The 12,759-nt window shown below is 41.7% G+C and overlaps 1 protein-coding gene and 1 pseudogene across 1 annotated transcript; both read right to left on the bottom strand.

Moving 5' to 3' along the window:
- Positions 1–2,056: 2,056 nt before the first annotated feature.
- On the bottom strand, positions 2,057–3,043 carry LOC148525437 (chemerin-like receptor 1). Its single transcript, XM_088470960.1, has one exon. The coding sequence runs from the start codon at positions 3,041–3,043 to the stop codon at positions 2,057–2,059; it is 987 nt and encodes a 328-aa protein (XP_088327086.1).
- An 8,004-nt stretch (positions 3,044–11,047) lies between these two features.
- Positions 11,048–12,500, bottom strand: LOC148525436 (protein CFDP2 pseudogene; annotated as a pseudogene).
- Between the last annotated feature and the right edge of the window lie 259 nt (positions 12,501–12,759).

Genomic DNA, 12,759 nt, shown 5'->3' with positions numbered 1-12,759 from the left:
CTATAAAACATTTTTGTGATGCTAATGATATATTTGGTACCCTTCTTGTAAAATCTGTATAATATTGTACATTTATACTTTTGTTTATAATTTTATGTTGAACTGTAAAGGGAAGACTTGAATTAAGTTAATTTACCTGGCAACATAGGGTTTTGTAGCAAAACTTTTGCTGTCATCTAAAATAATTACATTTTTTCAAATAAGTATGCTTGAAAGACTAAGAATTTAAAGTTTTTAAGATAGATGTGTGGGTTCGGTTCACTAAAATATGAACACACAGGAACTTAGGGGTTCTGAGCTGAATTGAATTCCATTTCGGAATCACTTCCGGCTACTGAGTAGAACCAAGTCCTAAATTGGGAACACAGATTTAAGAAATGGATCTTGCATGTTTCAGAATGCTTTAAGTCTCGCCCTCGTGATTTCAGATGCTGTAATGTGGTTAAAATTGACTAAAAGTGTATGGCATTCATGTTAATAATATTAAAGGATCAAAAAAGGTCCAAATGAAATTATTTTAGATGTTTTTTATACATTTTAAAGAAATCCAGAACCAAAACCGAATCCAAACCGAGGGTGGTTTTGCCAAAAACAAAACAGGTTGAAGATTAGAAACAAAATCAAAATAAATACATTGGGCCGGCCTCTAATCATAAGAAAGACTAATTGGCTGCGCTCGTTCAAACACACTTATAATCAATATTATAAACCGTATGATGATAAATAGTATAAAATAGTTTTAGTTAAACAATTGCATAGTAAATATAAATCGAAATAATAATAATAATAATAATAATAATAAAAACCTAAATTGTGCATGTGTATTTCATACAATAAGGAAATTAAAAAACATACATATAAATACAAGACATTGAGTTTGGAATTAAATGTAATGTCCAAATTAGAGTCAGTGGGTATAGTCAGTTTTTCTGATTAAATAACCAGGCTAGAAGTTAGAAACGTATCCTTTTGATAGAGATACACTGTTTCTTTTGAAATAATGTGGCTAAAGCAACAGTCTTTAATTTGTTGCTGTAAGTAAATTAGGCAATATGAAATGAGCTCACCCGATTCAGTTTTTGTTGGTTGCATCTCTCTATGTTCTTTTGTTCTCCAGTATGCTGCAACCCCCCTGTCAGTGGAGTGGTTGGAGACAAGGTCCTTATTGCTGACATGGAGCTGGGCTTTTCAAACGAGAGATCCCGCGGTGAGAGGGAAAAATGGTTTTTACCCAGTGACAGTCACACGTTTTGGATACAGCTAAGGTATACACCGCAGCTATTGGAATTATACAGATACTGTATTTACCCGCGAATCTCGGCATCTCCATTCTGTAGATCGCAGGCTGCCACGCCAATCAGCATAACAAAAGAGCATAGAGAGACGCAACCAACAAAAACTGAATCGGGTGAGCTCATTTCATATTGCCTAATTTACTTACAGCAACAAATTAAAGACTGTTGCATTAGCCACATTATTTCAAAAGAAACAGTGTATCTCTATCAAAAGGATACGGTTCTAACTTCTAGCCTGGTTATTTAATCAGAAAAACTGACTATACCCACTGACTCTAATTTGGACATTACATTTAATTCCAAACTCAATGTCTTGTATTTATATGTATGTTTTTTAATTTCCTTATTGTATGAAATACACATGCACAATTTAGGTTTTTATTATTGTTATTATTATTATTATTATTATTATTTCGATTTATATTTATTATGCAATTGTTTAATTAAAACTATTTTATACTATTTATCATCATACGGTTTATAGTATTGATTATAAGTGTGGTTGAACGAGCGCAGCCAATTAGTCTTTCTTTTAGTTTCCGAATTAATTGCACAAATTCTTCTTTTTGGCAACAGCCTCTTCTTACACCAAAAGATCATTAAGGAAGTGCTATTTTCTTCAGTTTTTTTGTATCTTGATTTCTACACCTCTAATCATTACTGGAATAAAGATGTAGGTTCATCAACTCACAAAATTCTGAATGATTCTTTTATATTTAAGTCTCCAAAGAAATCTGATTAAATCAATTCTATGTATTATCTTAATACCTCTCTCTGAATGTGCTCTCAAGAAGAAATGGGATGGATTTAAATAAACTCTTTTTGAAATCCCTTCCAACAAATACATAGATTATGGGATTTACACAGCTGTTAAAAAAGCATAAGCAAATAACAATATTATACATGATAACCAATACATTTTGATTGATTTCTGTATTCATTTCTATGAAGGACACTAGATGGAATGGGAACCAAAAGCAGAAGAAACAAATTACAAGAGTAATAATGACTTTGAAAGGTCGACTTGACCCAGAAACACTTCTACTTCTTCTTAGTCTAAATGTGACCAGGCTGTAACATACTATTATTATAGAAAATGGGATTAGGAACATGAAGACAAATCTGGTAATGAGAATCGCTGTAATCCTTATTTGTTCTGTATCAGGGTCTTCACTGTATATGGCAATGCAGTATGAAATATTGTTAACTGGATCATGAATAATGTCCATGACAGCAAGCTTTGGGGAATTGAGCAGAAAACAAGACACCCAGATAACTGCTGAGATCATTGAAGATAATTTGAGGGTTCTGTGGTTTTGTGACCACACTGGAAACAAGACTGATGTGCACCGGTCAACACTGATAATCATTAGGAAAGAGATGCTGACCGACATGTTGAGGTACAGTACCGTGATAACAGCCTTGCAAATTATTAGATTAAAGAGACCCCGTCCTTGCATCATTCCAAAAATTATTAGCAGAGGGAAGGTGACATTCAAGGTAAAATCAGCTACAGCCAAGTTGAGAAACCATATAATGGAAACGGTCTTCTTCATTTTGAATCCAGCAATCCAGATGACCAATCCATTCCCAATAGTCCCCAGGATGAAGGATACAGAATAAAAAATTATAATAGGGATTACCGAATAAATAATGTAAAAATACTCTGAATTCTCAGTTTCTCCATACCGATAGCTGTAATCTGTGAGATTGTCTGTGACATCTATAGGAAATGAATTTCTTTCCATGTCTTACAATGTGCTGTAAAAGAGAAGCAAAAATGAAAAAAAAGTATAATTTAGGTTTAACCACTTAACTGACAAATTCTTTTTCCAAAAACCGCTAAGAAATTGTCGGGTATTTTTTATGACTGAATTAGGTCAAGAGCATCTTTTTAAAGTGTATCCAACACAATTTTATGATTTTTTTTTGTTAAAGAACACTGTATACCATAAAAATTGCAATATTGGCTGATGTGTTCAACTTTCTATAGAAACCATTGAATGTTTGAGGCCACAGTCACTGATGTTTCTTTAACATCAGCAAACCATCGACGGTCCCACACCCCTGCTGGACCCCTTCGCACCCCACCACAGACGCCGCTGGAACCCCACACACTGCCATGGTTGCCGGACACCCATGTATTGAAAATACTGAAAAAAATCCCATATCCGAAATTCTCCTGGTCCCGAGCATTTTGGATATGGGAAACTCAACATGTATGTATATGTGTGTGTGTGTGTATATATATATATATATATATATATATATACACACACACACACACACACACACACACACACACATGCAGGGCCAGACTGGGACTAAAAATAGGCCCTGGCATTTTAAAGCACACATGCCCACCTCGGTGTCAGCATCTGGCTCCTGGCATAGACTTCTCCCCTTACTATTCCTGACTCCTCCCACATCTTAGTCTATGCTCTTATAATTAATGTTAGAACATAAAAGTGTACATCATTCTCTGTATTAAAATACACACAAAAGAGCACATCCTGTAGGGGATTCAAACATGTGCCATATTTAAACATTTGGTATTTGGTTGGCTGTTAGGTAAAGCTGGCACTCTATTGGTGTAGGTCACGCACGAAGTAAAGTTAAGTCATTTTCTAAACTAACAAAGCCCTGGCTTAGCAGTTGTAGAGGATTAGATAGTGTTCACTGTAGGAATTTTTTAGGGCAGGGGTGCTGAGCACCCCATGTATGATTGGGGGGTTGAGCAGTAATAGACAGTGGCGCTATGCACCCCTGTCATTATTGGTACTGCCATCTACAAGGCAGGGCTACGTATGAACTATCAGTTTGCCTGACTGTTCCGCCCGCTGCAGCCATTGCTATCGACAGCTACAGCCTGGCGATGCCCAACCCCCATAGCAGGGACAGCGCTGTCCGATGAGAGTGACAGCCAGGTGTAAAATTGATAATAAATTAATAAAAAAAAATTCATTGGGTGCAGCCCCTGGCTGTTAAATTGATTATAAATTAATTTAAAAACAATTCACTGGGTGCAGCCGCTGGCTGTTAATTTGATCATAAATTAATAAAAAAATAAATCATTGGGTCCTAAACCAACCATAACATTAATTTAAAATGTCAGGCAGCAATGCCCCAACCAACACATAATGGAAAGGAAAAATGTGCAAAATGGAATAGTCCTTGGGCCCTCCCACCCACCCTTATGTTGTATACGAAACAGGACAGCTTAACAAACCAATCATTTCAGTGACAAGGACTGGCAATTGTGGCTAAATGATTGGTTTGTTGGACCCCCATTAAAACAAGCAGATCCCATATACAAACTGGCTTTACATTACAAGTTGTCCTCGTCCTCGTCATCCCCATCAGTGTGTACATCCTCTCCTTCACACAATATTATTTCGTCCCCACTGGAATCCACCATAGGAGCCTCAGTAATTTTTTTATGTGATTGTTGGTAGAGGTCTTCCTCATGGAATTTGTAATTCATTTTAATGAACATCATCTTTTCCACAATTTGAGGAAGTAACCTCCTACGCCGATCACTGACAAGGTTGCCAGATGCACTGAAAACTCTTTTGTACACACCAGAGGGTGGGCAACTTAAGTAATGCAATGCCAGTTTGTGTATGGGACTCGAAATTGCCTCTTTTTCCTGCCAGTACTGAAAGGGACTGTCTGACATGTCTAATAGGATGTTATCTCTGAAATAGACCTCCACCATTCTGTGAATGGAATCCGTATCACACATAGTCACGGTAAAAGACATGTCACTTGTAGGCAGTTCTCTCTGGCCTGACCAGATGTCATTTTTTGGTGAACGATCTGCTTTACCAGCAGGCATTCTGTAAGGAAAATTTAGTTTTTTACTGGCAGCTGTTGAAACTGAAGGAGGAGATGCTGGCGTTTCACATGCAGCTGCACATAAAAAACTTTTGACCAACAGCTCTTTGCATAGCTTTAGATTTTGGTCTGTTGGAAAAAAACTCACAAGGTAGCACTTAAACCTAGGATCCAGAATGGTGGCCAAAATATATTTTTCATATTTCAACAGATTGATGACTCTTGGATCCTGGTGAAGTGAATCAAGGGCTTGATCCACCAGTCCTACATACTTTGTGCAATCGCTCCATTTCAGCTCCTCCTTCAGGTTCTCCAGCTGTTTTTGCAAAAGTCTGATGAGGGGAATGACCTAACTCAAGCTGGCAGTGTCTGAACTAACTTCACGTGTGGCAAGTTCAAAGGGTTTGACAACCTTGCACAACACAGAAATTATTCTCCACTATGCTTGAGTAAGGTGCATTCCCCCTCCACCACCTATGTCATAGTCCATTGTATAGGCCTGGATGGCCTTTTGCTGTTCCTCCATCTGCTGAAGCATATAGAGGGTAGAATTCCACCGAGTTACTACCTCTTGCTTCAGCTGATGGAAGGGCAAATTTAACAGTACCTGCTGGTCATGCAATCTTCGACAAGTGGTTGCCGAATGTCTAAAATGTCCGGATATTTTGCGGGCCACCGAGAGCATCTCCTGCACGACCGTGTCACTTTTTAAAAAATGTTGCACCTCCAAATTAGATGTGTGTTGGAATTCGCCTACATGTAATCCTCTAACAATATTGGTGGCATTGTCCGAAATCACAAATCCCGAGGAGAGTGCAAGTGGGGTCAGCCATTTAGCAATGATTTCCCTGAGTTTTTCTAAGAGGTTCTCAGCGGTATGCCTCTTAGTGAAACCAGTTACACAAAGAGTAGCCTGCCTCTGTATCAGCTGTCTTTTGGGAGATGTTGTTGCTGTTGTAGGCAATACACCTACCCAGTGGGCTGTCACAGTCATGTAATCCTTAGTTTGCCCTGTCCCACTTGTCCACATATCAGTGGTCAAGTGGACAGTGGGTAAAACAGCATTTCTAAGGACATTAATAAGGTTTTTTTAAACAGACTTGGAATTGCTGTTCTAGCAAAGTGGAATCTAGAAGGGATCTGGTAGCCAGGACACAGGCCTTAATTAACTGTTGAAAACCCACTGCAGTAATGGCGGATACTAGATGCACATCTAATACCAGCATAGCTGTTATGGCGTCAGTAATCTGCTGTGCAAATGGGTGATTGCTGTCATACTTGTTTGCCCTTGCAAACGATTGTTTGACAGTTAATTTTTTTTTGGAGGATACACTACAAGTAGATATCTTCCTGGTCCCCTTCTGGGATGAAGATACACTGACAGCAACAGCAGCAGTAACAGGCATAGTCATCAAGGATCCTTCTGAGGAATCACGGATAGGAGAGGAGTCAATCATGTTTCGAATGCCAACATTGGATGCAGCAAGACTACCTCCGATGATCAATGAGGATGTTGATGATGCAGGTGTTGGAGATCGAAGGCGCTTGGATCTCACAAAGTGGGAGCAGGTAGGTGACACTGGACTTGTTACGTTTTGTGTTTTGGAACTTAGCGACATACACTTTGATATTTGATGAATACGCTTCAAGTGACGTAACAATATAGAGGTTCCTAGGTGGTTTAGGTCCCTCCCTCTACTCACTATTGTATGGCAACGGGCACATATGGCTTGACAATTGTTGTCCGGATCGGGATGGAAATAATTCCACACGTGAGAAGTAGATTTTTTTGTCTTTTGTCCCAGCATGACAAAAATGGGCTTTGCCTTTTTCAAACCATGGGCAACAGCTGTTGCCTTACTTACACAAAGGACATCCTCGACATCAACATCCTCATCACCAACATCTTCATCATCAACATCCTAATCATCTTTAGTGCCTTCAACTACCAAAATATCCTCCTCCACCATGTGCAATTCCACAGAAGCATCCTAAATGACTATGGAGCTTATTCAGACCTGGTCGCTAGCTCTACGAGCTCGCAACCGGGTCGATCTTGCTCCAGTGCGCATGCGCACAACGGAGCCGGCTCCGTAGTGCGCTTGCGCGAGACCCGGCTAACGATGGATGATCCGTCGTTAGGGGTCTCGTAGCAGACAGGGCGAGCTGTCGATGTTGAGTGACAGCTCGCCCTGTTTGCTGGGCGGGCCGGGGGCGTGCCTGGCCAAAAGGAGGCATTCCTATCGGAATGCTTGCCGTTTGGGGTCGGCCCCACTGACATCATCTGTGATGTCAGTGGGGAACTTCCTGCTCAATCAGAGCAGGAAGCTCCCTGGGGCTTAAGGTTGACGAGACCCTACCTTAGGGTCTCGTCGTAAGCCCCGATGGTCACGATGGTCAAGACCATCACCCTTAGCAGTCATTAGAGCCTAACGACTGACATGGAGGCGGCCATTCAGGATGCAAGCGGCTGCCCTGTTTCAGAATGACCGCTTGCCTCCTACGACCGCCTCTGAATGAGGCCCTATGTGTGCAAGATGTTGACTGCCTTTCCCCACATTTACAGAGGGCACACAAATGTTGAAACTTGGAGGATCCTCCAGTACACTAGTATTTAGGTCGGGCTCACACATGGCAACCGCGGACTCACTTGCATTCTCCTCGGGGATTTGTGGTTTCGATTTCTCAGGACACAAAGTTGGTTTTCCCAAATCTGTCTTAACAATTTTCACATTTTTATTTGGACCACCACCACTACTACTACAAGCAGAAGGGCTATCAGCAGTCTTCATAAAGAAAGGCCAAGGCCTTATCCGTTCCTTGCCACTTCGTGTAGTGAATGGCATATTGCCAATTTTTTGTTTATCTAAAGGCAAATGTCCTTTCAATTTTTTTTTCTTAACTTCAGTAAAACTTGCTTTACCATATCGATGGTGTGACTTAACCCCTGGAGCATGGGCCTTCATAGAGGATGAGGAAATTGACAGCCTTGCACTGCTGGTGGCAGCTACAACATGTGGTTCTTGGCCTTGCTCTTCTGTCATGCGACAGCCCTCAATATTTTCTGCAGTCTTGAAGCAGTGTCACAATGACCAATAGTGTAGCCAAGGTGTGGTTACAAAATTCACACGCGTGCAGTCGTGCGCACACACAACAATATTAGAAAAATAGACAAATGATGATTTTTATTTTTGTCAGCTCCAGAAGAACTTGGGACCAGAGCACCTATGATCGTGACTGGAGTCGGGCAGCACAAGATTGCAACTTGCGTTGCTGGCTGGCTCTTGTGCGCTACTACGGTTAAGCCTAACACCCACGAGCACACACAGAAGAAAAAAATATAAGACATTTTTATTGGGGTTTTTTTGGAGCACGACTGTAGTCAGGCAGCACAAGGTTGTTGCAACTTACGTTGCTGGCTGGATATTGTGTGCTACTGCATTTAAGCCTAACACGCATGCACACACAGAAGAAAAAAATATAAGACACTTTTATTGTTTTTTTTGGAGCGCGACTGTAGGTGGATAGCACAAGGTTGCGTGCGTTGCTGGCTGGCTGGCTCTTGTGCGCTACTGCGGTTAAGCCTAACACCCATGAGCACACACAGAAAAATATAAAATACACTTTGAATTTTTTTCTTTTTTACTTTTTTGGAGTCCAGAACTTGGGCCCAGAGATGGACACAGCACAAGCCCAGGACACAACAGACAGCCCAGATGGATCAGCAAACAGCACAGTGAGTGACAGTGACAGCACAGTGACCAGAGACCAGAATATATCAGCAGACAGCACAGTGATAGTGACAGCACCATGACCAGAGACCGGAATGGATCACCGGACAGCACAGTGAGTGACAGTGACAGCATCATGACCAGAGACCGGAATGGATCACCAGACAGCACAGTGATAGTGACAGCACTGTGACCAGAGACCAGAATGGATCAGAAGACAGCCCAGGACACAGCAAAAAGCACCAGCACCTCTCCCAGCCCTACACTACCCACCCTCCCTGTTCAGTCTCCACAGCAGGAGTGAAAATGGCATCCGTCGTGTGGTCCTTTATATACTACATTGATCATAGGAACGAAAGCTCATGAACCGCAAGATTTCAGACTCTATCGTTTTGCTTCAGTTTCGAGATCCGAGTACCGACTCGGATATGCTAAATTCGGGTGGGTTCAGTTCTCTGGGAACCGAACTCGCTCATCTCTATTATGAACACAACCCAGATGGGTCCTCTATGGGTAAGTCACCCCAGCAGTAGTGTATTAAACATGACTGTGGACACATCTCTGCCTATATATATATATATATATATATATATATATGTATATATATATATATATATATATATATATATATGATGATTATCCGTTTAGTCGGCATTGACTTTCGGACACTTTATGGATCAGTGAACGCCACGCCTCTCTTTCTCTGACTGCTTCCTTAAGGTCATTTATGGGCATGTTCGTGTCAGCCTTTATTGTGTCCAGCCAATGAGTTCTTTGGCATCCTCTTCTTCTAGACCCGCTGACGAATCCAAGCATTAGCGCTGTCTCTAGGGAATTAGCCCGCATGACATGTCCAAAATACGAGAGTCGTTGTTTGGTGATCTTGCCTTCTATGATACTTTTGGTTTGACCCGCTCTAGGACTGCCTTGTTCGTATTCATTGCTGTCCATGGTATGCGCAGCATTCGCCTCCAGCACCACAATTCAAAAGCGTCAATTCTCTTGCGATCTGCCTTCTTGAGTGTCCAGGTTTCGCATGCATACATAAAGATCGGAAAAACAATTGCATTGACCAACCGTGCTTTTGTTGCACTGCTGATATCGTTGCTCTTCCATATCTTCGTCATTCCTAGCATAGCATTGCGGCCAAGTGCAATTCGTCGCTTTATTTTAGTAGATGATTCTCCACTGCGATCAATCTTAGAACCCAGAATGAGGAAGTCTTGTACCATTTCGACTTCCTCATTATCGATTGCAATATGGACTGCATCGTCACTTGCCATAGTCATTATCTTTGTTTTCTTGATGTTGAGGTACAGTCCCATGCTCTCGCTTTCTTCTTTGACTCTTCTGACCAGATATTCTAGGTCTTTTCTACTATCAGCAAGCAGAGTTGTATCATCGGCATATCGTAGATTGTTGATGTTCCTCCCTCCGATTTTTACTCCAATTGTAGACTCGTCTAAACTGCATCGTCTCATGATCATTTCGGCGTAAATGTTGAATAAAGCTGGCGAGAGAATACAGCCTTGTCGAACGCCTTTTCCGATCTTGAACCAATCCGTGTCGCCAAAAGCTGTCCTGACTGTGGCTTCTTGACTCATGTAGAGCGATCGCATCAGTTTCTCCAGGTGCTCCGGAATGCCCATCTGCCAGAAAACATTTCCATAACTTGTCGTGATCAACGCAATCGAATGCTTTGCTGTAATCAATGAAGCAAATGTATACGTCCTTTTGATACTTTCGTGTCTTTTCCATAATCCATCGTAGGTTTGCGATTTGATCTCTGGTCCCCCGACTCCTGCGAAATCCAGCCTGCATGTCTGGGAGCTACTTCTCTACAAAGTAGGCCTTGCGTCTTTGAATAATCTTCAGCAATATTTTGCTTGCGTGTGATATGAGTGCAATAGTCCGATAGTTGCCACATTCCTGTGCATCGCCCTTTTTTGGAAGCAGGACAAAGACTGATCTAGTCCAATCTTTGGGCCATCAGTTCATTCTCCATATCTGCTGGCAAAGTGCTGTTAATGTTGAGACAGGTACTGGCTTGAGTAATTCGGCTTGTAAACCGTCTACGCCTGGGGCTTTCCTGTGTGGTAGTTGTTTTAAAGCCCAGGCAACCTCCTCCTCTAGAACATCTGGTTCATACTCGCTTGGGTTTTCCTGGCCGATGGGCTGATTTGGTCATTTGCCTGCATATAATTCCATTGTGTATTCCTTCCACCTGTGCTTGATTTGGTCTTCATTCAGTAGGATTTTACCATTCCGGTCTTTGATGGTCGCTGCTTTGCGTGACGTAAATGGTGCACGTGCCTGCTTCACAAAGGCGAACAGTTCACGAATGTGGCCTTGCTTGTTTGACTCTTCCAATTTTCTGCACTGTTCATTCCAGTAACGTTCCTTATCTCGTTTCGCTTCTCTCTGAAATTCTGCATTTAGCAATTTGAATTCGATACTATTGCCAGAGGCCTTGGCTGTTCGTCTCTTTCTTGAAATTTCAATCGACGCATCTGATAACCATTGCGATTTCTTTGCTGGTTCTTTGTACGGAACAAATTTTTTCGATTCATCCACTATGATTGCTTTCATTTCTTCCCACAGATCGTCTGGGTCTTTTCCAGTTGTACTCAGCAGTTCAAATCGTTTTTTTACCTCTATGCCATATTGTGCTGGAATATTGTTGGTATCAAAACGTCGCATTGTAGGTGTCCTTTTGATGGTGTTGAACCGGAGTTTCACTTTAGCGATGAGTAGATGATGGTCATAGCCACAATCCGCATCTGGGAGTGTTTTAACTGCTTGTATTGAGCTCTTCCATTGTTGTTGGCAGAGAAAGTAGTCGATCTGATTGCGATATTGGCTGTTAGGAGATGTCCATGTATATAAGCGGTGTTTAGGCTGTTCAAACCACATGTTCATGACCACTAGCCGATTTTCTTGACAGAACTGAACCAGTCGGTCCCCAGCCTCATTCCGTTCTCCTAATCCGAATTTGCCTGTGACCAGTGGCTCTTCTTCTTTGCCTACTTTTGCATTGAAATCTCCAGCAATAAATATGATGTCTTTAGCAAGAATTTGATCGACTGCTTGTTGGAGGTCTGCATAAAATTGTTCAATATCCCTCTTCTGTTGTATCTGAAGTGGGTGCATAAACCTGCAGCAGTGTGATAGTACGGGGTTTCCCGTAGAAACGAACGGACATGATTCTGTCGTTGATTGCATTGAACCCCTGAACGGACTTGGCAATTTTCTTTTTCATGATGACAGCTACTCCATTACGCCTGATGTTGTCGTTACTGGAGTAGTAAACTGCATAATCATCGCTGTTAAAGTATCCACTGCCAATCCAATGAAGTTCGCTGACACCAAGGATATCAATATTTAGACGTTCCATCTCCCTTTTAACGATATTCAGTTTGCCCGTGTTCATGCCACGGACGTTCCATGTTCCGATGTTGTGAGCCTTAGTAAAATGCAGACGACTTCTTTCGCTTGAAGCTGTATCAGCATAACGGAGTCCTGACGGCTTTATCCGATCCACATCATAAATGTTCCAGTTACTCGAAGGTCGTCGTTGTTCTTCCCTGGTAGCATGTTGGGTGCCTTGTTTGCCGGTTGCTAGGTGACCTAATGGCATGTGCTTTCTATTGGTGTTTAGTGGTCACGTGGTCCGGTCCCTCCGTGACGCTGATGCAGGCACTCCCAGTGACATCACATTTAAGCGTGGGACTCCGCGTGCAGACGGCGGCATGGACGGTCCGGTGGGGGTATATAGGTGAGTTGTTTTTTTGTACTTTTGAGCCCTGATGAAAATGTTTACATAAACATTGAAACGTTGACAAGATCTGTCTCCTGTGATATGTCTGCATTGAGTGCCGCCTGATTTATATGCTATA

The sequence above is a fragment of the Taudactylus pleione genome, unplaced genomic scaffold (genome assembly GCF_031769625.1).
Source record: "Taudactylus pleione unplaced genomic scaffold, aTauple2 ptg000108l, whole genome shotgun sequence".
NCBI lineage: Eukaryota > Metazoa > Chordata > Amphibia > Anura > Myobatrachidae > Taudactylus > Taudactylus pleione.
The sequence above is the reverse complement of the archived record's forward strand: the minus strand, read 5'-3'. Positions and strand labels throughout refer to the sequence as shown.

Coding starts and splice junctions, on each gene's coding strand:
- LOC148525437 (XM_088470960.1), bottom strand. CDS start 3,043: ATGGAAAGAAATTCATTTCCTATAGATGTCACAGACAATCTCACAGAT.